The sequence below is a fragment of the Dendrobates tinctorius genome, unplaced genomic scaffold (assembly GCF_039654945.1).
Source record: "Dendrobates tinctorius isolate UK_male_01 unplaced genomic scaffold, ASM3965494v1 ptg000046l, whole genome shotgun sequence".
In the NCBI taxonomy this organism is placed as follows: Eukaryota; Metazoa; Chordata; class Amphibia; order Anura; family Dendrobatidae; genus Dendrobates; species Dendrobates tinctorius.
This window is the reverse complement of record NW_027361714.1, coordinates 18,831,183-18,858,601: the sequence shown is the minus strand read 5'-3', so window position 1 is coordinate 18,858,601 and position 27,419 is coordinate 18,831,183. Positions and strand designations below refer to the sequence as shown.

The following is a 27,419-nucleotide window of genomic DNA, read 5'->3' as shown; positions in this document are numbered from 1 at the left end:
AAAATTAGGGTTAGGGTTAAAATTAGGGTTAAAATTAGGGTTAGGGTTGGAATTAGGGTTAGGGCTAGAATTAGGGTTAGGGTTGGAATTAGGGTTAGGGCTGGAATTAGGGTTAGGGTTGGAATTAGGGTTAGGGCTGGAATTAGGGTTAGGGCTGGAATTAGGGTTAGGGGTGGGTTGGGATTAGGGTTAGGCTTGTAGTTAGGGTTAGATTTGGGATTAGGGTTAGGGGTGTGTTGGCGTTAGGGTTGTGGTTAGGGTTATTATTAGGGTTGGGTTACGGTTAGGGGTGTGTTGGGGTTAGAGTTGGAGTTAGAATTGAGGGGTTTCCACTGTTTAGGCACATCATGAGGTCTCCGAACGCGACATGGCGCCACGATTTATTCCAGCCAATTTTGCGTTCAAAATGTCAAACAGCACTCTCTCCATTCCGAGCCCCGACGTGTGCCCAAACAGTGGTTTACCCCCACATATGGGGTATCAGCGTTCTCAGGAAAAATTGCACAACAACATTTGGAGTCTAATTTCTCCTGTTACCCTTGGGAAAATAAAAAATTGGGGCTAAAAAAATGATTTTTGTTTAAAAAAATGTTTTTTTTTTGTTTTCACGGCTCTGAGTTATAAACTTTGGTGAAGCACTTGGGGGTTCAAAGTGCTCATCAAACATCTAGATAAGTTCCTTGGGGGGTCTAGTTTCCAAAATGGGGTCATTTGTGGGGGGTTTCCACTGTTTAGGCACATCAGGGGCTCTGCAAACGTAACATGACGCCCGCAGACCATTCCATCAAGTCGGTATTTCAAAACATCACTACTTCCCTTCCGAGCCCCGATGTGTGCCCAAACAGTGGTCCCCCCCACATATGGGGTACCAGCGTACTCAGGACAAACTGGACAACAACTTTTGGGGTCAAATTTATCCTGTTAACCTTGTGAAAATAAAAAATTGCGGGCTAAAAAATCATTTTTTGAGGAAAAAAAAGATTTATTATTTTCACGGTTCTGCGTTATAAACTTCTGTGAAGCACTTGGGGGTTCAAATTGCTCACCACATATCTAGATAAGTTCCTTGGGTGGTCTAGTTTCCAAAATGGGGTCATTTGTGGGGGGTTTCCACTGTTTAGGCAAATCAGGGGCTCTGCAAACATAACATGATGCCCGCAGACCATTCCTTCAAGTCGGTATTTCAAAACGTCACTACTTCCCTTCCGAGCCCCGATGTGTGCCCAAACAGTGGTCCCCCCCACATATGGGGTACCAGCGTACTCAGGACAAACTGGACAACAACTTTTGGGGTCGAATTTATCCTGATAACCTTGTGAAAATAAAAAATTGCGGGCTAAAAAATCATTTTTTGAGGAAAAAAAAGATTTTTTATTTTCACGGTTCTGCGTTATAAACTTCTGTGAAGCACTTGGGGGTTCAAAATGCTCACCACATATCTAGATAAGTTCCTTGGGTGGTCTAGTTTCCAAAATGGGGTCATTTGTGGGGGGTTTCCACTGTTTAGGCACATCAGGGGCTCTGCAAACGTAACATGACACCCGCAGACCATTCCATCAAGTCGGTATTTCAAAACGTCACTACTTCCCTTCCAAGCCCCGATGTGTGCCCAAACAGTAGTCCCCCCCACATATGGGGTACCAGCGTACTCAGGACAAACTGGACGACAACTTTTGGGGTCAAATTTATCCTGTTAACCTTGTGAAAATAAAACATTGCGGGCTAAAAAATCATTTTTTGAGGAAAAAAATAGATTTCTTATTTTCACGGTTCTGCGTTATAAACTTCTGTGAAGCACTTGGGGGTTCAAAGTGCTCACCACACATCTAGATAAGTTCCTTGGGTGGTCTAGTTTCCAAAATGGGATCACTTGTGGGGGGTTTCCACTGTTTAGCCACATCAGGGGCTCTGCAAACGTAACATGACGCACGCAGACCATTCCATCAAGTCGGTATTTCAAAACATCACTACTTCCCTTCTGAGCCCCGACGTGTGCCCAAACAGTGGTCCCTCCCCACATATTGGGTACCAGCGTACTCAGGACAAACTGCACAACTTTTGGGGTCCAATTTCTCCTGTTACTATTGTGAAAATAAAAAATAGCGGGCTAAAAAAATCATTTTTTGAGGAAAAAAAATATTTTTATTTTCACAGCTCTGCGTTATACACTTCTGTAAAGCACCTTGGGGTTTAAAGTGCTCTCTATGCATCTAGATAACTTCCTTAGGGGGTATAGTTTCCAAAATGGGGTGATATGTGGGGGAGCTCCAAAGTGTAGGCAGACAGGGCCTCTCAAAACACGACATGGTGTCCGCTAACTATTGGAGCTAATTATCCATTCAAAAAGTCAAATGGCGCTCCTTCCCTTCTGAGCCCTGCCGTGCGCCCAAACAGTGGTTCCCCCCCACATATGGGGTGCCAGCATACTCAGGACAAACTGAACAGCAAAGTTAGGGGTCCAATTTATCCTGTTACCCTTGTGAAAATAAAAAATAGCGGGCTAAAAAAATCATTTTTGAGGAAAAAAAATGATTTTTTATTTTCATGGCTCTGTGTTTATAAACTTCTGTGAAGCACTTGGGGGTTCAAAGTGCTCACCACACATCTAGATAAGTTCCTTAGGGGTCTAGTTTCCAAAATGGGGTCACTTGTGGGGGGTTTCTACTGTTTAGGCACATCAGGGGCTCTGCAAACGCAACATGATGCCCGCAGAACATCCCATCAGTCTGCATTCCAAAATTGCGCTCCTTCCCTTCTGAGCTCTCCCATGCACCCAAACAGTGGCTTCCCCTGACATATGGGGTATCGGTGTACTCAGGACAAATTACACAACAACTTTTGTCATCCAATTTCTCCTGTTAGCCTTGTGAAAATAAAAAATAGCGGGCTAAACAATCATTTTTGAGGAAAAAAAAATATTTTTTTATTTTCACTGCTCTGCGTCATAAACTTCTGTGAAGCACTTGGGGGTTCAAAGTCCTCACCACAAATCTAGATAAGTTCCTTGGGTGGTCTAGTTTCCAAAATGGGGTCACTTGTGGGGGAGTCCAATGTTTAGGCACACAGGGGCTCTCCAAACACGACATGGTGTCCACTAACGATTGGAGCTAATTTTCCATTCAAAAAGTCAAATGGTGCTACTTCCCTTTGGGACCCTGCCGTGTGCCCAAACAGTGGTTTATGACCACATATGAGGTATCTGTGCACTCAGGAGAAATTGCCCAACAAATTTTAGGATCCATTTTATCCCATTGCCCATGTGAAAATGAAAAAACTGAGGCTAAAAGAATATTTTTGTGAAAAAAAAAGTCCTTTTTTTTTTACGGATCAATTTGTGAAGCACCTGGCAGTTTAAAGTGCTCACTATGCATCTAAATAAGTTCCTTGGAGGGTCTAGTTTCCAAAATGGGGTCACATGTGGGGGAGCTCCAATGTTTAGGTGCACAGGGACTCTCCAAACACGACATGGCAACCGCTAAATATTCCAGCATATTTTCCATTCAAAAAGTCAAATGGCACTCCTTCCCTTCTGAGCCCTGCCGTGCACCCAAACAGTGGTTTATGACCACATATGAGGTATCGGTGTACTCAGGAGAAATTGCCCAACAAATTTTAGGATCCATTTTATCCTGTTGCCCATGTGAAAATGAAAAAATTGATGCTAAAAGAAAATTTTTATTGGAAAAATTAAAATGTTCATTTTTTCCTTCCACATTGCTTTAGTTGCTGTGAAGCACCTGAAGGGTTAATAATCTTCTTGAATGTAGTTTTGAGGAGCTTGAGGGGTGCAGTTTTTAGAATGGTGTCACTTTTGGGTATTTTCTGCCATATAGACCCCTCAAAGTGACTTCTAATGTGAGGTGGTCCCTAAAAACAATGGTTTTGTAAATTTTGTTGTAAAAATGAGAAATCACTGGTCAACTTTTAACCCTTATAACTTCCCAACAAAAAAAAATTTTGTTTCCAAAATTGTGCTGATGTAAAGTAGACATGTGGTAAATATTATTTATTAACTATTTTGTGTCACATAACTCTCTGGTTTAACGGAATAAAAATTAAAAATGTGAAAATTGCGAAATTTTCAACATTTTTGCCAAATTTCCATTTTTTTCACAAATAAATGCAAACATTATTGACCTAAGTTTACCACTAACATGAAGCCAAATATGTCACGAAAAAACAATCTCAGAATCGCTAGGATCCGTTGAAGCGTTCCTGAGTTATTACCTCATAAAGGGACACTGGTCAATATTGCCAAAAATGGCCAGGTCATTAAGGTCAAAATAGGCTGGGTCATGAAGGAGTTAATCCTGTTTCTTTTCGATTGGCTCTTCCAGTTACGTTTAAGATCCATAACATGTTTCATAAATCTCTGTTGAATATGGGGTAGAGAAAATACTGGATTCTCGTTTGGCTAGACGGAGACTCCAGTACTTAGTCAAATGTAAGGGCTATGGCCAGGAGGATAATTCTTGGGTCTCTACTTCTGACATTCATGCCGATAGATTGGTTCGTGCTTTTCACTGGGCCCATCCTGATCGGCCTGGTGGTGAGGATGAGGGTTCGGTGACCCCTCCTCAAGGGGGGGTACTGTTGTGAATTCAGTTTCTGGCCTTCCTCTGGTTACTAGTGAAGCTAGTGGAGCAGGTTATATTGACAGAGGGGTCGCGAGTTCTCTTTCCCGGCTCCCTCTGGTGGTTACTGGAGGTAATGGAGCTGATCTGATTAACAGAGGCTTGCCACCTGATAATGGGGAGGACAATTGGAGATCTGGAGTTTCTGACTGGATTTAAGACAGCTGACTCCCTCTATCTCTGCTGGTGATTTTTTCCTGCCTCCTGAGGTCTTAGTTTCCAGCTCAGTCCCTGCATGCTCAGCTAAGTGTTCTTTTGCTATTGTTCACATTTGATCTGGTTTTGTCTATTTCAGTTTTGTGTGGTCAGCCAGCTCCGGTTGGTGCTGTGCTGAATTTCTATCCTTATGTTATTGCTTGTGCCAGTTTGTTTTTGTCCCTTATTATATTGGCCTCTTTTTGCTCTGCTTTCAGAATATACCAGAGTGGTGATATAGTGGGCGAAGTCGTGCAACTTCAGTATTATTCTTTCAGACGTGTTGGACATTTTTTGCAGGGTTTTTTGCATGATTGCAGACAGTGTCTTTCCTTTCCTGTCCTGTCTAGTTAGTGTGGGCCCCATTGTTTGCTCAGTCTATTTTCCTACCTGCGTTTGTGTTTTCATCTTGTCTCACCAACAATATATGTTTGGGGGCTATGTATTCCTTTGGGGTCTGCTCTGGGGCAGTTTAGATTTCCCCTTTCTTGCTTTAGGCTTATTTAGCTCTCCGACTGTGTCGAGGCGTCTAGGATTATCGTAGGTACGTTCCACGGCTACTGCTAGTTGTGTGGATAGGATCAGGGGTCTGCAATCCGCTTTGTTACCAACCTCTCTGGTTTTCTGTGGCTTAGAATGGTCTTGCTCTCCTCCTCAGTGACCCAATCATAACAGTATTTAAGTTGTTTTTAGCAAATCACTGGCCCTCTTCAAAGCACAGTGTGAAAAAATGAAGCAACATGTCCTTCCGCCATGTCTTCTCTGTCTTGTATTTACTGTTTTACATTAAAAAAAGCAAAGACTAAAAGCTGTATTAATACCTTCAGGACATGGTGATTTTCCCTTTTTTTGCTTTAATTATTTCCTCTCCTCTTCCTAGGAGCCTTTATTTGTCTTTTTTTCCACATAACTGTATGAGGGCTTGCTTTTTGTGAATCTAGTTGAAGTTTTGAATTACATAATTTTATTATATAACTAGCTGAAGAGCCCGGTGCTGCCCAGGCATAGTAACTAACTACGGTTAGTTATCACAAATTATAATGATTATATCTATATATATAAAGCTGAGTGTATAGCCCGGCCCACTCCGCATAGCCACATTCACTATATTATCCCACATTATCCCATCAGCCAGAGCTACCGGACTATTACCCCTAATATCCCACATCATCCCGTCAAAGCCACCGGACTACTACCCCTAATATCCCACATCGTCCCGACAGCCAGAACCACCAGACTACTCCCCTTAATATCCCACATCATCCAGTCAGCCAGAGCTACCGGACTATTACCCCTAATGTCCCACTTCCTCCTATCAGCCAGAGCCACCAGACTACTACCCCTAAAATCCCACATCATCCCGTCAGCCAGAGCCACTGCACTACTACCCCTAATATCCCACATCATCCAATCAGCCTGGTGGCAGAACCAAAGCGCAGAGTGGATTTGCCCTCACTTCCATACTGGCGATCCCTTTAAGAGGGGCCTGGGGTCAGAACCAGAGAGTTGAGTGGATTTTCCCTGACTTGCATACCAATGACCCCTTTACTAGAATCCTGGGGTCAGAATCAGAGCGCTGAGGGATTTTCCCTAACTTCCATACAGGAGATCCCTTTAAGAGAGCCTGGGGTCAGTACCAGAGTATTTAAAGGCAATTGCCCTGACTTCCATACTCGGGATCCCTTTAAGAGAGGTCTGGGGTCAGAACCAAAGCGCTGGATGGATTTGCCCTAACTTCCTCACCAGAGATCCCTTTAAGAAAGACCTGGGGTCAGAACCAAAGCGCAGAGTGGATTTGCCCTAACTTCCATACCAATGATCCCTTTAAGAGACTCTGGGGTCAGAACCACAGAGCTGAGTGGAACAGTCCTAACTTCCCTATCGGATCGGTGATACCTTTAAGAGAGGCCTGGGGTCAAAACCAAAGTGCTGGATGAATTTGCCCTGACGTGCATACCAATGATCCCTTTTATAGAAGCCTGGGGTCAGAATCAGAGTGCTGAGGGATTTGCCCTAACTTCCATCCCGAAAATCCCTTTAAGAGGGAAGATGTGCCTATTGGTTGGAGGATGTGTGGTGTGTATGTGGGCATGGGAGGGGGGATTCATTTCTGTCATGTGCTCTCTGCTCCTTTCTGGGTGGGCAGACAATGGCTGGGAACTTATGTTCCCAGGGATGCTAGATTTCTCCTACCATGTCAGTGTTTGCTGAGGTGTTGTCGGGTGGGAAAACTGTTGCTCAGAGCAACCAATCACAGCTCAGCTTCTTTTAAACAGCTCTGGTGAAATGAAAGATGCTTCGTGATTGGTTGGTGATACACACATACATACATTCACTTTTATATATAGATAGATATATTGGAAAATGGGAAAAAATCCAAGCGTGGTTTAAATTCCACAAAAAATACAATTCTGTGTTTGCGTTTATAGAACTTCATTACAGTATATGGTGAGAATCAGAGTCTAACTAAGTCCTTTTAGAATTATGATATTAGAACTATATGTACATACAGATATACACAGATCCAGATCAAATCATATATTGTCACATTATTGTCACATTTTCATTGCAGAACCTGAAAAGGAGAAAGAAGAAAAATTGTGCCTGCCAATAGCAAAAGGTATTGATGATATTTTGACACTTTTACTTGCAATTTTCATTTTTTTTTGCTAGTTAAAGGGAATGTGTGATCAAAAAATGATATATTGTTTAAATCAGGTTCTTGTCATGCTGCTTGTATTTCAACAATTTTTGGCAATTTTTTTATATAACTAATTTTTTATTAAAGATGATTTTTACACTGGCCATTGGGGCTATTATAGACTTCTACATACAACAGATAACAAAAATCCACCAATTACAATTGAAGATGAAAGAGCTGATGCTGCTCCCACTCACTTGGAAATGGCCCTTGCATATGCTTGTTAGATGATTCAATACAAAAGTTAGGGTCTGTTTGTTGTTACTAATGTACACATATATTTCCTGAAATAGTAAAATAAGTCTTAAAATAGTCCCAGCGTGAAAATGGCAAGATTTCTTATTTCTATATTTGATAAATTTTTGATAAAAAAACATGGCCAATTAAAAAAATGTACTCACAAGCCTAATTTAAACAATAGCTAATTTTATATTGACACATTCCTTTTAATACTAATATCACAAATTAATCAATGATAGTGCTATGATAGTCTATTGTTCCTAATATTACACATGTTCAGGGTACAAAGTTTTAGATTAAAGGTCACATCATTTTTGCATTTTTTGCATCAAAGTAAGATTTTCTATTGGGGATAGAATTTCTATGTCTTACCTGTTAACTGTAATTTCCAGTGTATTTAGAAACATTGCATTTGGCTTGAGGTTTTTTTATTTCAGTATTTTAACAATGAAAGGGTTACTGACTCTCATTATGGAGATCATCTATGTACAGAGTCTTATTGGAGGTAGTTATCTTTAAATCAATGGTAAAACTTGTGACAACCTGATGTTTTGTGGCTTGGTAAAGAGTCAGAAATTGACTTGATAACTACCTGCAAATGGTAACACCTGTGAGATGGCTTTCTTCCCTATGAGAAAAAGAACATTTGAAAATTAAAAATATAGAGTTTACAACTACATACATGGAATATTCAGGTTTAAGGGAAAATTAATCCGTGTAAAAAATCAACCAATCAAAAGTAAGCTGCAAGCTGGTCTTATTATGCTGGGAAAGAGACAATATCCATTTCCTTCCCAGGCTGTTAATATCAGCCCCCAGCTGTCTGCTTTGTATTTGCTGGTTATTAAAAGTGGAGAGCCCTAAAAATCTTGTGGGGTCCTCTTTTTTATTAATAACCAGCTAAGGCAAAGCAGAAAGCGCAGAGATGAGATTAATAGGCAGGGAAGGACCATGGTGATTGTCACTTTCCCAACCTAAGACCAACCTTCAGCTGGCCCAAAATAGAGCATCCATTAGATGCACCAATTCTAGTGCACAGCCTCGGCTCTTCCCAATTGCCCTGATGTGTTGTCAATTGGGCTAGTTGTGTTCTAGGGTTGATGTCAGTAGCTGGCACTGACATCAAGCCTACAAGTTAGGAGAGGCATCTGCCAGAGACCCTCATAATTGATCTAGCAGTCAGAAGAAAAACACCCACACAGAAAAGTCCTTTACTTGAAACAATCACTCACTGACAATGTACCTCTTTCACCTATTTATTTAAAAGAAATAAATAATCCACAGTAGTCCGCAAAAATACACATGGAGGTTCTCTGTATTTTTCATCCAGTGTATGGAGCCCTGTTTAGAGAACAAGACTCCATAAATTGGAGCAGCAGTCGCTGCTGGGTCTCATGCTGTACTCTTCAAGACTGGGCCACCTATCTTCCTGATTGCCAATGTACCAGGGCAATCAGGAAGAGCTGAGGCTAAGCACCAGAATTAGTGCATTTAATGGATGCAACATTTTTGGGGCAGCAGAGGGCTTGTATTAATAGGCTGAGAAGGAGACAATATTCATGGCTCTTCCCAGCCTATTAAAATCAGCCCCTAGCTGTCTGCTTTGCCTTAGCTGGTTATTAAAAATAGGGGAGAGCTACAATCATTTTTTAGGGTCCCTCAATTTTTAATAACCAACCAAGGCAAAGCAGATGGCTGGTTGACTGGTATTAATAGGCTGGGAAGGTCTATGGATATTGACCCCTTCCCAGCAAAAGACGACCAGCTCACAGTTGTCTGCTTTCCTTTGGCTGCTTTCCTTAGGCCAACATTTTGGATTTTAACCCCTTCACTACCAAGGGTGGTTTGCACGTTAACGCCCGGGCCAATTTTTACAATTCTGACCACTGTCCCTTTATGAGGTAATAACTCTGGAACGCTTCCATGGATCCCGGTGATTATGACACTGTTTTCTCGTGACATATTGTACTTCATGATAGTGGTAAATTTCATTCAAATAACTTGCGTTTATTTGTGAAAAAAATGGAAATTTGGTGAAAATGTTTAAAATTTTGCAATTTTCCAACTTTGAATCTTTATGCCCTTAAATCACAGAGATACGGCACACAAAAAACTTAATAAGTAACATTTTCCACATGTTTACTTTACATCAGCACAATTTTGGAACCAAAATTTTTTTTGTTAGGAAGTTATAAGGGTTAAAAGTTGACCAGCAATTTCTCATTTTTGCAACACCATTTTATTTTTACAGACCACATCACATTTGAAGCCACTTTGAGGGGTCTATATGATAGAAAATACCCAAAAGTGACACCATTCTAAAAACTGTACCCCTTAAGGTGCTCAAAACCACATTCAATAAGTTTATTAACCTTTCAGGTGTGTCACAGGAATTTTTTTGAATATTTTAAAAAAAATGAACATTTAACTTTTTTTCACAAAAAAATAATTCAGGTTCAATTTTTTTTATTTTACCAAGGGTAACAGGAGAAATTGGACTGGAAAAGTTATTGTGCAATTTGTCCTGAGTACGCTGATACCTGATATGTGGGGGGAACCACTGTTTCGGCGCATGGCAGAGCTCAGAATGGAAGGAGCGCCGTTTGACTTTTTCAATGCAAAATTGGCTGGAATTCAGATCGGACGCCATGTCACGTTTGGAGAGCCCCTGATGTACCTAAACAGTGGAAACCTCCGACAAGTGACCCCATTTTGGAAACTAGACCCCCCAAGGAACTTATCTAGATATGTGGTGAGAACTTTGAACCCACAAGGGCTTCACAGAAGATTATAATGTACAGCGGTACAATTAAAAAATCATATTTTTTCCACAAAAATTATCTCTTCACTACCAATTTTTATTTTCCCAAAGGTGACAGGACCCTAAAAGTTATTGCTCAATTTGTCCTGAGTACGCTGATACCCCACATGTGGGTGTAAACGACTATTTGGGCGCATGGCAGAGCCCAGAAGGGAAGCATCGCCATTTGACTTTTTTGGCTGGAATTGAGATCGGACACCATGTCGCGTTTGGAAAGCCCCTGATGTACCAAAACAGTGAAAACCCCCAAAAATGACACCATTTTGGAAACTAGACCCCCCAAGGAACTTATCTAGATTTGTGATGAGCACTTTGAACCCCCCAGTGCTTCCCAGAAGTTTATAACGCCCGGGCGTGAAAATAAAAAAATCGTATTTTTTCCACAAACATGATCTTTTAGTCACCAATTTTTTTATTTTCCCAAGGGTACCAGGAGAAACTGGACCCCAAAAGTTGTTGTCCAATTTGTCCTGAGTACGCTGATACCCCATATGTGGGAGAAAACTACTGTATGGGCACATGTCAGGGCTCAGAAGGGAAGTAGTGATGTTTTGGAATGCAGACTTTGATGGAATGGTCTGCGGGTGTCATGTTGCCTTTGGAGAGCCCCTAATGTATCTAAACAGTGGAAACCCCCACAAATGACCCCATTTTGGAAACGAGACCCCCTAAGGAACTTATCTAGATGTGTGGTGAGCACTTTTAACCCCCAAGGGCTTCACAGAAGTTTATAATGCCCGGGCATGAAAATAAAAAAATCGTATTTTTTCCACAAACATGATCTTTTAGTCACCAATTTTTTTATCTTCCCAAGGGTACCAGGACAAATTGGACCCCAAAAGTTGTTATCCAATTTGTCCTGAGTATGCTGATACCCCATATGTGGGAGAAAACTACTGTATGGGCACACGTCGGGGCTTGGAAGGGAAGTAGTGATGTTTTGGAATGCAGACTTTGATGGAATGGTCTGCGGATGTCATGTTGCTTTTGGAGAGCCCCTGATGTACCTAAACAATGGAAACCCCCACAAGTGACCCCATTTTGGAAACTAGACCCCCCACGGAACTTATCTAGATGTGTGGTGAGCACTTTGAACCCCCAAGTGCTTCACAGAAGTTTATAACGCCCGGGCATGAAAATAAAAATAATTTTTTTCCACAAAAATGATATTTTTGCCCCCAATTTTTTATTTTCCTAAGGGTAACAGGAGAAATTTGACCCCAAAAGTTGTTTTGCAATTTGTCCTGAGTAGGCTGATACCCTATATGTGGGGGTAAATCACTGTTTGGGCGCATGGCAGAGCTTGGAAGGGAAGGAGCACCATTTGACTTTTTCAACGCAGAATTGGCCGGAATTGAGATCAGATGCCATGTTGCATTTGGAGAGCACCTGATGTGCCCAAACAGTGGAAACCCCCAATTATAACTCCAACTCTAACCCCAACACACCCCTAACCCTAATCTCAGCCCTAACTCTAGCCCTAACCCTAGCCCTAACCCTAGCCCTAACCCTAATGGGAAAATGGAAATAAATACATTTTCTTTTAATTTTATTATTTTTCCCTAACTAAGGGGGTGATAACGGGGGGGTTGATTTACTATTTATGGCGGTTTTTATTTTTGGCAGCTGTCACACGCTAAAAGACGCTTTTCATTGTAAAAATAATTTTACATCACCACATAATGAGAACTATAATTTTTCCATATTTTGACCCACCGAGTCAGGTGAGGTCTTATTTTTTGTGGGACGAGTTGACGTGTTTATTGGTATCATTTTCGGGCACGTGACATCTTTTCATCGCTTTTTATTCCGATTTTTGGGACGCAGAATGAACAAAAACCAGCGTTTCATGAATTTCTTTTGGAGGGTGCGTTTACATCGTTCCGCGTGCGGTAAAATTGATAAAGCAGTTTTATTCTTCCAGTCAGTACGGTTACAGCGATACCTCATTTTGGTCTTTTTTTATGTTTTGGCCCTTTTATGCAATGAAAACAATTTTATATAAAAAATAATTATTTTTGCATTGCTTTATTCTGCGAGCTATAACATTTTTATTTTTTTGCTGATGATGCTGTATGTGGCTCGTTTTTTTGCGGGACAAGATGACGTTTTCAGCGGTACCATGGATATTTATATGCATCTTTTTGATCGCGCGTTATTTCACTTTCTGTTCGGCGATATGATAATAAATCATTATTTTTTGCTTCGTTTTTTATTTTTATTTTTTAAGGGGTTCGCTAAAGGGGTTAACTAATGGGACAGTTTTAAAGGGCAGGTCGTTATGGACACAGCGATACCAAATATGTGTACTTTTATTGTTTTTTTTATTTCCAAAAAATGAATTTATTAGGGAATATTTTTTTTTTAAATTTATTCAGCGATTTTTTAAAAATTATTATTACACTTTTTTTTTAACTTTATTACATTGTCCCAGGGGGGACTTAACTGTCCTGTGACAGATCGCTGATCTGTCACATCACAGATCACTGTGACAGATCAGCGATCTGTCACAGGCATAGACGCAGACTTCATCATGCCTGGGCTTTGCAGGCACTGAGGAAGTCAGCTCCCTACAGGCCCCCGAAGGTCCCCGTCACCATCTTGGATCTGGGGACCTGTAGAGGAAGAGACCCCCACAGCAGCGCTGCACATTGCGCTGCTGGGGGGTGCTCAGGGAAGCACGGAGGCAGCCCCCTCCCTGCCGATGCTTTCCTTTAACCCCAGTACACCGCGATCTTGTTTGATCGCAGTGTGCAAAGGGTTAAAGTGTCGGGGGTGGTCCGCGACCGCCCTTGACACATTGTGCCGGGTGTCAGCTGTGATAATTAGCTGACACCCGGCCGCGATTAGCGGCGCTCACCACGTGGGCGCCGCTGACCGCTATGGCGTAATATTCCGTCTATGGGACTTAGGGCCCAGGTCACATGGACGGAATATTACGTCCAATGTAAGAAAGGGGTTGAAATCATTTTTTCAAGCTGGTGTTATACAGTATTCTAATTTACTGAGAAAATGACTTTTGTGTTTTCATTGGCTGTAAGCCATAATCATCAACATTAACAAAAATAAACACTTGAAATACAGCTCTGGCAAAAATTGAGACCACCACATCAAAACCCTGTCATGGGCAGCCCAATCTCCAGACGTGAACCCCATTGAAGACCTCTGGAATGTAATCAAGAAGATGATGGATAGTCACAAGTCATCAAGCAAAGAACTGCTTTAATTTTTGCACAAGGAGCAGTGTGAAAGACCGGTGGAAATCATGCCAAGATGCATGAAAGCTGTGATTAAAAATCATGGTTATTCCACAAAATATTGATTTCTGAACTCTTCCTGAGTTAAAACATTAGTATTGTTGTTTCTAAATGATTATGAACTTGTTTTTAGCATTATTTGAGATCTGAAAGAACTGGTGATTTTATTTAATTTTTTGACCATTTCTCATTTTCCAAAAAAAAAAAAAAATATTGCTTGCAAATTCTGAGACATGTCAGAAGTTTATAGAATAAAAGAACAATTTACATTTTACTCAAAAATATACCTATTAAGAGAGAAATCAGACAAACTGAACCATTTTAAGTGGTCTCTTAATTTTTGCCAGAGCTGTAGATCACTCTGTTTGTAATGACTCTATGAGTTTCACTTTTCGCATTGAACAACTGAAATAAATTAACTTTTTGATGATATTCTAATTTTGTGAGGAGCACCTTTAATTCCTAGAGGGGTAAGCCATGCTGCGTGGAGATACGCGTGGTCCCTTTTCCCTCCACACACCATGATGTGACCGGGTGACTTTTTCTCAGATATTTTAACCAACAGGTCTTATACAGTCTTATTTACTTGCTCTTTTCCTGTGTCCTTTCATCTGTGTCTATTGCATCCCTTATTTCTGGGATAATTTTATATCTCCCTTACCCCTATAGGAATTGTTACATTGTTTAAAGGGGTTTAATGGCTAAGGATGTCTTTTTCATTCTGTATTTTGAGCTTAGGTTATTTGAACTGTATGTTAAAGACTGATTTTCAATAGTGTGCTACATCTCAGCGCACCCCGATGCACATAGTAGAGGAGTCTGGTGGGTTCTTACATGGTCCTCCAGTTGTTATTTTTCCTTAAGCCTGTTTGGCTTTTTTAATTGTTTTTAAATGTACTTCTTGTTTTGCATGTTATTTTGTACATGAATAAATATACTTTTTTTTAATGGTGATCCTTGCCTTTTGCACACTTTTTTATTTTTATTTATTTGTACTCTTTTTAATGTGTGGTCAGTGATCCCACATATTCACATCCTAATAGTGTCCTCAGTTTGTTTCTATTCACTATAGTGAATGATGACTGTAACAGCTCCCTGCACTGCCCTGATGACTGGAATTGAAGGGCTGAAGGAAAAATAGTAATCGCTCACACTGGCGTATTTTCTCTTATATGAGAGAATCGGACTGATTAACTGCTTCCCAACCGCCCACAGTAGATAAACGTTGGCGCTTGCTGGGCTTTGTGCAGCGCCGACGTTTATCTACTGTCGGTGGTTTTGTGCCCCCGGGGAACCCCACATACCTTATAACGCGGGGATCCCGGTGCACAATGCATGCTGGGACCCCCGACGTCATCGAGACCTGACTGGTTCAGGTCCTGATGACGTCAGCGTCACAGCAGCCAATGAGAGCGCTCGCTGGGAAAGCTGCTTGCTTCCCGGCAATCTGACTCATTGTAACGTGACTTCTCCTCTGATCTCACACTGACAGATGATCAGAGGTGAAGCAGCGTTACTGTTTGACTAGATTGCTGCCTGGCACAGCTGATCGCTGCCTGGCACAGCTGTGCCAGGCAGCGATCTTGTCACACAGTAACGCTGCTTCTCCTCTGATCATCTGTCAGTGTAAGATCAGAGGAGAAGTCACGTTACTATGTGCCAGGCAGCGATCTTGTCACATAGTAACGCTGCTTCTCCTCTGATCATCTGTCAGTGTGAGATCAGAGGAGGTCACGTTACTATGTGCCAGGCAGCGATCTTATCACATAGTAACGCTGCTTCTCCTCTGATCATCTGTCAGTGTAAGATCAGAGGAGAAGTCACGTTACTATGTGCCAGGCAGTGATGTTGTCACATAGTAACACTGCTTCTCCTCTGATCATCTGTCAGTGTGAGATCAGAGGAGAAGTGGCGTTACTATGAGTCAGTGCATATAGGAAACAAAGGAATACGGATGGCACCGCTGTTACCTTGAATGCGCTTGTGATGTGCGGCAAACAGAAGACCATCAGCTGGGAATCCCGGGTGCTGGACCTAATATGAGTGAATCCTTGAAATCCAGAGCAGAAAATGGTCGCACTCGTCGAGATGAATAAATCACCAATTTATTGGCATTCCAGTTACATATCAGGCCAGGGGAGTGATATAAGGAGTGCACGAGAGGCTGACAACAGCCGTTTCGCGCTGTGTGAGCGCTTCAACGGGTCCCCGGAATGCCAATAAATTGGTGATTTATTCATCTCAACAAGTGCGACCATTTTCTGCTCTGGATTTCAAGGGTTACTATGAGTCAGATCGCAGGGCAGCGATCTTGTCACAAAAGAAAAAAAAAGTAAAGAAAAAAAAGCAGGCACGCAGGTTAGGGCTAGGGCTAGAGTTAGGGCTAGGGCTAGAGTTAGGGCTGAGATGAGGGTTAGGGGTGTGTTGGGGTTAGGGTTGGAATTAGAATTGGGGGTTTCCACTGCTTAGGTACATCAGGGCTCTGTAAACGCAACATGACGCCCGCAGACCATTCCATCAAAGTCTGCATTTCAGAACTTCACTACTTCCCTTCCGAGCCCCACCGTCTGCCCAAACAGTAGTTTTCTCCCACATATGGGGTACCAGCGTACTCAGGACAAATTGGACAACAACTCTTAGGGTCCAATTTCTCCTGTTACCCTTGTGAAAATAAAAATTGGGGGCTAAAAGATCATTTTTGTGGAAAAAAAATGATTTTTTAATTTTCACGGCTCTACATTATAAACTTTAGTGAAACACTTGGGGGTTCAAAGTGCTCACCACACATCTAGATAAGTTCCTTGGGGGGTCTAGTTTCCAAAATGGGGTCACTTATGGAGGGTTTTAGGTACATCAGGGGCTCTGCAAACGCGACATGACACCCGCAGACCATTCCATCAAAGTCTGCATTCCAGAACGTCACTACTTCCCTTCCGAGCCCCACCGTGTGCCCAAACAGTAGTTTTCTTCCACATATGGGGTACCACTGTCCTCAGGACAAATTGGACAACAACTTTTGGGGTTCAATTTCTCCTATTACCCTTGTAAAAATAAAAAATTGGGGGCTAAAATATCATTTTGTGGAAAAAAAATGATTTTTTTTATTTTCACGGCTCTACATTATAAACTTCTGTGAAGCACTTGGGGGTTCAAAGTGTTCACAACACATCTAGATAAGTTCTTTAAAGGGTCTAGTTTCCAAAATGGGGTCACTTGTGGGGGGTTTCCACTGTTTAGGTACATCAGGGGCTCTCCAAATGCAACATGGCATCCGATCTCAATTCCAGCCAATTCTGCATTGATAAAGTCAAACGGCACTCCTTCCGTTCTGAGCTCTGCCGTGTGCCCAAACAGTGGTTTAGCCCCACATACGGGGTATCAGCATATTCGGGGGAAATTGCACAAAAAATTTTGTGGTTCATTTTCTCTTTTCACACTTGTGAAAATAAAAAAAATGGTTCCGAAGTAAAATGTTTGTGAAAAAAAGTTAAATGTTTATTTTTTCCATCCACATTCCATTCATTCATGTGAAGCACCTGAAGAGTTAATAAACTTCTTGAATGTGGTTTTGAGTACATTGAGAGGTGCAGTTTTTAGAATGGTGTCACTTTTGGGTATTTTCTGTCATATTGACCCCTCAAACTCACTTCAAATGTGAGGTGGTTCCTAAAAAAATGGTGTTGTAATTTTGTTGTAAAAATGAGAAATCCGCTGGTCAACTTTTAACCCTTATAACTTCCTAAAAAAAAAATTATGTTTCCAAAACTGTGCAGATGTAAAGTAGACATGTGGGAAATGTTATTTATTAACTTTTTTGTGCGACATCACTCTCTGATTTAAGGGCATAAAAATTAAAAGTTTGAAAATTGCAAAATTTTCTAAATTTTTGCCAAACTTCGATTTTTTTAACAAATAAGCGCAGTTCATATCTAAGAAATTTTACCACCATCATGAAGAACAATATCTCATGAGAAAACAATGTCAGAATCAGCAGGATCCGTTGAAGCCTTCTAGAGTTATGACCTCATAAAGTAACACTGGTCAGAATTGAAAAAATTGGCCAGGTCACGAAGGCAAAGACAGGCTTGGGTGCGAAGGGGTTAAGCTAATGACACTCGGATCAAACTCTGTCAGAAATTGATCTGAGTGTCATCTGAGTGTGATCCGATTCTCTCCCATGAGAAAATTGCAGCACATGTGTGGAGAAGATAGAGACCTTAATTTCTACATTGTCTCCTTTCTCTGTGTTTGCATTTTTTGGACTGCACTCAGATGATAATCAAGTGCAGTCCAATATTTCACACGCACTGATAGACTTTCGTGGGTGCACGTAATCTGGATATCGGAGCCACTCACAACATGATGTAATTGTTCTCTCATGCCAAATCAATATGAGAAAATGGCAGGTCTGCACTACCCCATAGTATAACATTGAGCCAAGTGCTATCTGATTGCTACACAGGATTTAAAAGCTATATAATTGTATAATATCCCCATATGTTTTACTTTATTTTTATTTTATTTATGCTTATTTTAATTTACACTATATATGCAGACTAATAGCAATTTTGGCGGTGATAGTTTTTTTTAACAAATGTCTCTACATGTTTTTTATGCACATGCATATACATATATGTTAGTATATTATAGTTAAAAAATTTAAATCTAAGTCAATACTTTTCTAGGATTTATTCATATATTGTTTGCTGCTCATTTGATGAATTTGTTCAGGGAGAATGAGTTATTTTTATGCCATCCCTTTGTCTTTTCTATTCACTGCTGATAACAAAATACAACTCACAGCTAATATTTGCATTCTTTGGAAACTTTGTTTTATCAATCATTTAGCTTCATGCAAAATAGTTAACCCCAAGTTCTGCAAAATTCCATATCTGATACTATAAATTTAGTTTGAAACCCCAGAGCAACTAGTCAGAATATATCTACTGTGTATGGTCTAAGTTTTTTGAGTTTGCAGTAAAAATATTATTTCCTTTAACTAAAAATGTAACAAAAATACATTTTTTTTTTCAGAGGACAAAAAGGAGGAAGAGAAAACTGAAATGCCGATAATTACAGGTATTTCCTGCTCATCGTTCTGTTAGCTAAGATTTATTCCAGAAATATTTCCTAATTACCTATGATAGTATTACTGGGTATATTTCTTGGTACTATTTTTTGCTGCATAATTGGATTTTGACAATTGACAATGCTTAATTAAAATGTTTTTACAGGAAAGATATACAGTATCTTTGTACCATGTTAGCCGTTAGGTAGAAAAATATTTAGAATTGAGAGTCCTCAGTGTTTGATACCTTTTAATGGCTAACTGAAAACATGGTAGGAAATTGCAAGCTTTTGAGACTACTTCTTCAGATATTGTATTAGTCAATGCCTGATGAAGAGACCTAAGTAGTCTTGAGAGCTAGCAATTTGTTACCATCTTTCCAGTAAGCCATTAAAAGGTAACTATCAACCTCTGAGGACTCTCAATTCTAAATATAATTAAAATATTCAAATTAGCAGCGTGCTGGATTTAAATCAGCATACCGTATTTTTCAGACTATAAGACTCACCGGACTATAAGACACTCCCAGGTTTTAGAGGTGAAAAATAGGGAAAAATATATTTGAAGCAAAAAATGTGGTAAAATACTTAATAACATAAATAACATACTATTATATGTGGTGTTATTAAATACAGGGTGTGCCATCTATATGGATACACCTATAAGGATACACCTAAATAAAATGGGAATGGTTGGTGATAAAGTGGATTGGTCATCGTGGGTCAGTTGAATGGCCACCAAGGTCTCCTGATCTGACCCCCTTAGACTTTTATCTTTGGGGTCATCTAAAGGCAATTGTCTATGCTGTGAAGATACGAGATGTGCAGCATCTGAAACAATGGATATACTGGAAGTCTGTGCTAACATTTCTGACAGCTGTTGGCTGCAACTATCAGCTGTCAGCATTAGCAAGGCTGGTTATCAAGAACTGAGGGTCACTGTTGTGAGTTCATTTTCCCCTTCGTCACTGAGGTCTGGTGAACTCCCTATTCTGGTAAAGGAAGGTAATGAGCCTGATTATCAGGCACCTGAGTCTAATGATGATGACTGGCTGAGTGGAGTCACGGACTGGATATAAGGCTGCCAACGCCCTTCTGCCCTGCGGGTGATTTCTCTGTGGACTTCTAGGAAACCAGTCTGTTTCCTGCTCCTCTTGCTTTTCTGGATTCTGCCATTCCCTGCTGGGGTGAGCTGATTCTCCTTTTGCCGGTTGCTCTGTCTTCAGAATATTCATGAATACTGACATAGTCTTTTTGAAGCCTAGCGTCTTCAGGGCCTTTTTCACTGTCAGTCTGTTGGCTCTTATTTTCATAGGGTTTTTCACGGATTGCAGACAGCAGCCTTCCTGTCCTTTCCTATCTAGTTAGCTTGGGCCCCGTCTTTGCTCAGTCTATCTTTCTGTCTGTGTTGTGTTCTTTCTTCTTGCTTCACCGTCATTATATGTGGGGGGCTGCCTTTTGCTTTGGGGTCTGCTCTGGGGGCAGTTTAGATTTCCCTTTCTGTCTTTAGGCTATTTAATTCTCCGGCTGTGATCATGGGGTCTAGGGCATCGTAGGAACCCCCCCACGGCTACTGCTAGTTGTGTTGATAGGTTCAGGGGTCTGCAATCCGATGGCTGCCAACCTCTCTGGTTTTCTGGACTTAGCTAGCATTTCTGTTTTTGCCTCCTATGTGACTCAATCATAACAGGTCACTATGTTGTTTTTTTAATTATTTAATTAATTAGGGGTCCCTACATTTAGACAGCCGGCCAAGCTAAAATTGACAACTGGGAGCTGGTGTATTCAGGCTGGCAAGGGGCCATGGATATTAGCCTAACAATAGCATCCTGCAGCCACCTAGAAATGGTGCATATATTAGATGTGCCAATTCTGGCTCTTTGCCCGGATCTTCCCACTTGCCCTGTAGCAGTGGAAAGTGGAGATCATATTTGTGGGCTTGATGTCACCTTTGTATTGTCCGGTGACATTGAGCCCACAGGTTAGTTTTGGAAAGGCGTCTATAAGACACCTATCCATTACAAATCCTATCCCACAACAAGACTCTTTTAATGAATCTAAATTAAACCATACTCATGCCATCGCCCAGTCCACAGAAGCCAATATCTCCTGTAACAGAACTAAAATAATAAACAATATTCCTCATTTGTCCACCGAGAAGATAATAATCAATTTGTCCTGTGATGGGTCTAGCATCACTACACCTAGATAGCAGTCTGCATTGTTGCATGATGCAACTATACAATTTGCCATCCAGCAGAGACACTGGGCAGCGTAAGTTAGCACTGCTAAGTGTCTCACAGTGAACGCCTATAACGTGACTGACATCACCACAAGCGTGAGAAAGTTCTCACACCCATGATTCTATCAGAAAGGTCCTGGGAACTCATTTAAACTCACAGATTTCAGTGCGAGTGCATTGGAAAAGTTGACAACAGTGAGTTCAGCTGAGTTCATTGGCTGTGAACTCTGAGTACCTTTCTGATGGCACTCCGAGCGTGAGAACTTTCTCACTCTTGTGGTGATGTCAGTGAGGTGACAGGAGTTCACAATGAGACACTGAGCTGATCAAGCACACACAGCTCAGTGTCTCTGCTGAAAGGCAGACTGTATAGTCGCATTGTGCAACAATGCATGATAAATCTCTCATCTCTACTCACCACCTCTCATGGCAGCCTGTTCCACTCATTGATCACCCTCACTTTCAAAATATCTAATCTGTATCTTCTCCCTTTCAGTTTCATTCCATTTCTTCTGGTGTTTTATGTGCAAGTGAGGATGAGAATGATCCCTCTACACTGTGCCATCCCTTTAGCTATTTGTAGACAGCTAATAAGTCTCCTCTTACCCTTAGTTTTTACAAGCTAAATATTCCCAGATCCTTTAACCGTTCTTCGTATAGGACATGCTTTGCAGTGCGTTCACCATCCTGGTTGCTCTTCTCTGAATTTGTTCCAGTTTTTCAATGTCTTTTTTAAAATGTGGTGTATTCCAGATGAAGCCTGACCATGGAGGAGTAGAGGGGGATAATTACTTAATGCGATCTAAACTCTTTGCTTCTCTTAATACATTCTAGAACTGTGTTTGCCTTTTTTGCCGCTGCATCACACTGTTGTCTCGTGCAGTACGTGATCTACTAGTACACCCAAGTCTTTTAGTTTTTGCTTAGCTCTATTCCTCCCATTTTGCTGATGAAATCTTCGTTTTTCTTGCCCAAATGAAGAATCTTGCATTTCTCTCTGTTAAATACCATTCTATTAGTCGCTGCCCATTGTTCAAGCTTATCTAGATCCTTCTGAAGCCTTTCTCTGTGTTCTCTACTGTTTGCTTTCCCAACTATCTTTGCACCATCTGCAATCTCTATGTTTGTAAGAATATTTTTAGTATCTCTGCAATAGCACTAAAAATAATTATTTGAAATAATAGAATGTTTAATTTTCGGATAATATCCAAATTAATATTAAATTAACAAATAACTTTCATATTCCGTATCTTCTAGAAGGATAAAGACAAAACATAAGTTTTGCATCATATTTCATCCAGTTGTGTACAGGTTGTACAATTGACAATCATAAGAAATAAAAGTTGCCAATAATAAGTATACAGTTTAATAAATATATTATAGTAGCTGTAAAGCTTTTCTTGCTCAGCCAAGGGCCTTTCTATCATGTCCTTGGGTTTCTTTTATGTAAGGTAATAAATCTATTTCTGCCTACATTGCTGTATCAGTAGCAATAAAATATAGTATGGCTTAGAGAGAAATCTGAAACACCCAGGGGAAAAATATTTTAGAAAGACATTTCTATCTGACTACTGCGCTTGCTCAATTCAATTGATGTTTTTTTCCACACACTCATTCTTTGTTTCCTTTTTATTTATTTATATATTTTGTTATGTTATTTTGCTTCTCTTTGGTATGTTTAAGGTGCCAGTCTCTAGAGTATGACTAGGAGCAGATACAGTTGCTTTTTAGAGATGTAAAATGTGAACAATGGGGCAAATTAGCATACATATTGTTCCACACATTCTTCTGAGAGTATAAAAACATTTGGATTGCCAATTAAATCAGTCAAGGGCATCATTAATGTTTGTTTCTGCAAAGAAAACATGTCGCTGTGAAGGGAATGTATCATTATAAAATGACATTTTATGCATTTTATGAAAAAAAGGAACTTTTTATTTTTTATTTTCATTGTAAGCATGTTTATTAAAACGAAAGTTAGTTATGTTTCTTTTCATTTGCTTGTCAAATGTAGTGTAAGCTACAGGTACAAGTGTATAGGCAAAGAAGACACCCTTCTGAAGATCCTTTTTTTATTGTGGGTCAATTGTGTTTTATTGCATGTTTTATCCTCAAATATGCTGCAGTTTCCTGTTAGGCAGGAACGACAGGGTTAAATGTAGGCCCAGTCCATAGTGGAGAGGAATATGGGGACTGGTGTGTGGGTTCCTGGTATTATAGTTAGTTGATAGTGAGTTGGAAGATAGGAATCACGCTATCATCACTGGAATGGAAGTAACAGTTCAGCAAGGGAGGAAGCCATACTGCTAGAAAACCGCACTTTCATCATAGCAGGGAAGTTGGGGCACCTAAGCTGAAAGAGTTACATAAAGTTGCAGTGGTAGCTATACCTGGAGATCAGATGTGAAGGAATACAGGGTAAGCTAGTCTGTGGCACATGCATAAGGTAGTAACTAGTGTTAGCTCCCTTACACCATTCACAAAAATGTAGCTAGGCTACAGAGGCACAACACATCCACTCATGTGTCCCGGTTACAGAAAGATGGAGGCTCCCAACGTAACCTACTATATATCTCTAACACGTCTCACAAGTTATGTACCGCCATCTAAAACAGTTATGCACAAACCTGTCAAATAATGCAGAACAAAAAGGCAAGCACTGCTCCTGCTACAATTTGTATATAAGTTCTAATGTGAGTAAACAAGACTTTATTTTTGCAAACCCGTCTGTTTTTTTCATCGGGAAGTTATGGGGGTTCTGTGCCTCACAGATTATGACAAAACATATCATGAAGGTCTCTACAGCTAAAATACAACTGCAGGCACACATTCAGGGTCCCCTATGTAAGGTGTTTAGCAGTGCAGAAATAGATGATAGCCGTATTCCCCCTTACACAACAAAGAGTAGCTCACATAGTGTACAACACAAACAAAAATATGTCTACACATCCAACTTGAGGCTCCCAAAAGTACAGTATATTGCTCTTACATCTCTATTAATGCCTTTCTGACATCTGATGTACTATCCCGTCCACGGTACCCGGGCCCCTATGACCAGGGACGGGATAGTATGTCATCGCGATCAGCGGCGCTCCCAGGGGGGTGCCACTGATCGCGGCCAGGTGTCAGCTGATTATCACAGCTGACACCCGGCACTATGTGTCAGGGGTGGTCACGGACTACCCCCGGCATGTTAACCCCTGGCACACTGCGATCAAACATGATCGCAGTGTACCAGGGGTTTAGAGAAGCATCGGCAGGGAGGGGGCTCCCTCTATGCTTCCCTGAGACCTCCAGTGCAGCGTGATGTGCTGCACTGGGGGCCTCCTTCCCTGCAGGTTCCCAGATCCAATATTGCCACAGGGGCCTTTGGGGGCCTGCAGGGAGGTGGCTTCCTCAGTGCCTGCAGAGAGCAGGCACGAGGAAGCCTCTGCAGCACCTGTCAGATCGCTGATCTGACACAGCACTGAGTGAAGTGTCAGATCAGCGATCTGACACATGACAGTGATGTCCCCCCGGGACAATGCAATAAAGTAAAAAAAAAAGTGTAAAAATAATTTATAAAAAAAATCGCTAAATAAAGAAAAAAAATCTTCCCTAATAAATTCATTTTTTGGAAATAAAAAAAACAATAAAAGTACACATATTTATTATCGCCACATCAGTAATGACCCACCCTATAAAACTGTCCCATTAATTAATCCCTTTAGTGAACCCCTTAAAAAATAAAAATAAAAAACAAAGCAAAAAACAATGCTTTATCATCATACCACCGAACAAAAAGTGCAATAACACGCGATCAAAAAGACCGATATAAATAAACATGGTACCGCTGAAAATGTCATCTTGTCCCACAAAAAACGAGCTGCCAAACAGCATCATCAGTGAAAAAATAAAAAAGTTATAGCTCGCAGAATAAAGCGATGCAAAAGTAATTATTTTTTATATAAAATTGTTTTTATTGCATAAAAGCGCCAAAACATAAAAAAGACGTAAATGAGGTATTGCTGTAATCGTACTGACCCAAAGAATAAATCTGAGTTATCAATTTTACCATACGTGGAATGGTGTAAATGCACCCCCCAAAAGAAATTCAAGAAATGCTGGTTTTTGATCATTCTGCGTCCCAAAAATCGGAATAAAGAGCGATCAAAAAAGTCATGTGCCCAAAAATGGAACCAATAAAAACGTCAACTTGTCCCGCAAAAAATAAGACCTCACATGACTCGGTGGGTTAAAATATGGAAAAATTATAGCTCTCAAAATGTGGTGATGCAAAAACTATTTTTACAATAAAAAGCGTCTTTTAGTGTGTGACAGATGCCAAATATAAAAACCCGCCACAAATAGTAAATCAAACCCCCCTTTATCACCCCCTTAGTTAGGGAGAAATAATAAAATTAAAAAATAATATATTTATTTCCATTTTCCCATTAGGGTTAGGGTTAGAGTTAGGGCTAGGGTTAGGGCTACGATTAGGGTTAGGGTTAGGGCTATGGCTACGGTTAGGGCTAGAGTTAGGACTGAGATTAGGGTTAGGGGTGTGTTGGCTAAAGGGTTGGAGTTAGAATTGGGGGTTTACACTGTTTAGGTACATAAGGTGCTCTTCAAAGGCAACATTGCATCTGATCTCAATTCCAGCCAATCCTGCGTTGAAAAAGTCAAACGGTGCTCCTTCCCTTCCAAGCTCTGCCATGCGCTCAAACAGTGCTTTACCCCCACATATGGGGTATCTGCCTACTTAGGACAAATTGCAAAACAACTTTTGGGGTCCAATTTCTCCTGTTACCCTTAGGAAAATAAAAAACTGGGGGCAAAAATATTATTTTTGTGGAAAAAAATATGATTTTTTTTATTTTCAAGCCTGGGCGTTGTAAACTTCTGTGAAGCACTTGGGGGTTCAAAGTGCTGACCACACATCTAGATAAGTTCCGTGGGGGGACTAGTTTCCAAAATGGGGTCACTTGTGGGGAGTTTCAACAGTTTAGCCACATCAGAGGCTCTCCAAACGCGACATGACACCCACAGACCATTGCATCAAAGTCTGCATTCCAAAATGTCACTACTTTCCTTCCAAGCCCTGATGTGTGCCCATACAGTAGTTTTCTTCCACATACCACATATGGGGTATCAGCGTACGCAAGACAAATTGGACAACAACTTTTGGGGTCCAATTTCTGATGTTACCCTTGGGAAAATAAAAAAATTGGGGACTAAAAGATCATGTTTGTGGAAAAAATACGATTTTTTTTATTTTCACGCCCGGCGTTATAAACTTCTTTGAAGCACTGGGGGCTCAAAGTGCTCACCACACATCCATATAAGTTCCCAGGGGGTCTAGTTTCCAAAATGGGGTCATTTTGTGGGGGGTTTCAACAGTTTAGGCACATCAGAGGCTCTCCAAATGAGACATGACACCAGCAGACCATTCCATTAAAATCTGCATTCCAAACGTCACTACTTCCATTCCAAGCCCTGATGTGTGCCCATACAGTAGTTTTCTCCCACATATGGGGTATCAGTGTACTCCGGACAAATTGGACAACAACGCTTGGGGTCCAATTTCTTCTGGTACCATTGGGAAAATAAAAAAAATTGGGGTCTAAAAGATCATGTTTGTGGGAAAAAAATGATTTTGTTCTTTTCACGCCCAGGCATTATAAACTTCTGTGAAGCACTTGGGGGTTCAAAGTGCTCACCACACATCTATACAAGTTCCTTGGGGGTTTAGTTTCCAAAATGGGGTCAATTGTGTGGGGTTTCCACAGCTTAGGTACATCAGGGGCTCTCCAAAGGCAACATGACACCCGCAGACCATTCCTTCAAAGTCTGCATTCCAAAACATCACTACTTCCCTTCCGAGCCATGACGTGTGCCAATACAGTAGTTTTCTCCCACATATGAGATATCAGTGTACTCACGACAATTTGGACAACAACTTTGGGGGTCCAATTTCTCCTGTTATCCTTGGCAAAATAAAAAAATTGGGAACTAAAAGATAATGTTTGTGGAAAAAATATGATTTTTTTATTTTCACGCCCGGGCGTTATAAACTTCTGTGAAGCCCTGGGAGGTTCACAGTTCTCACCACACATCTAGATAAGTTACTTGAGAGGTCTAGTTTCCAAAACGGTGTCATTTGTGGGGGGTTTCCACTGTTTTGGCACATCAGGGGCTTTCCAATCGTGACATGGCGTCCGATCTCAATTCCAGCCAAAAAAGTCAAATGGCGCTGCTTCCCTTCCGAGCTCTACCATGCGCC

The 27,419-nt window shown here is 40.9% G+C and overlaps 1 protein-coding gene across 1 annotated transcript in view; it reads left to right on the top strand.

The window, feature by feature from the left end:
* Positions 1-27,419, top strand: part of LOC141089606 (uncharacterized) — a 154,825-nt gene that overhangs the window by 98,724 nt on the left and 28,682 nt on the right. The window contains exons 12-13 of the mRNA XM_073576114.1: positions 7,402-7,449; positions 18,883-18,927. Coding sequence (XP_073432215.1) covers positions 7,402-7,449; positions 18,883-18,927 — 93 coding nt within the window. The remainder of the gene's footprint in view (positions 1-7,401; positions 7,450-18,882; positions 18,928-27,419) is intronic.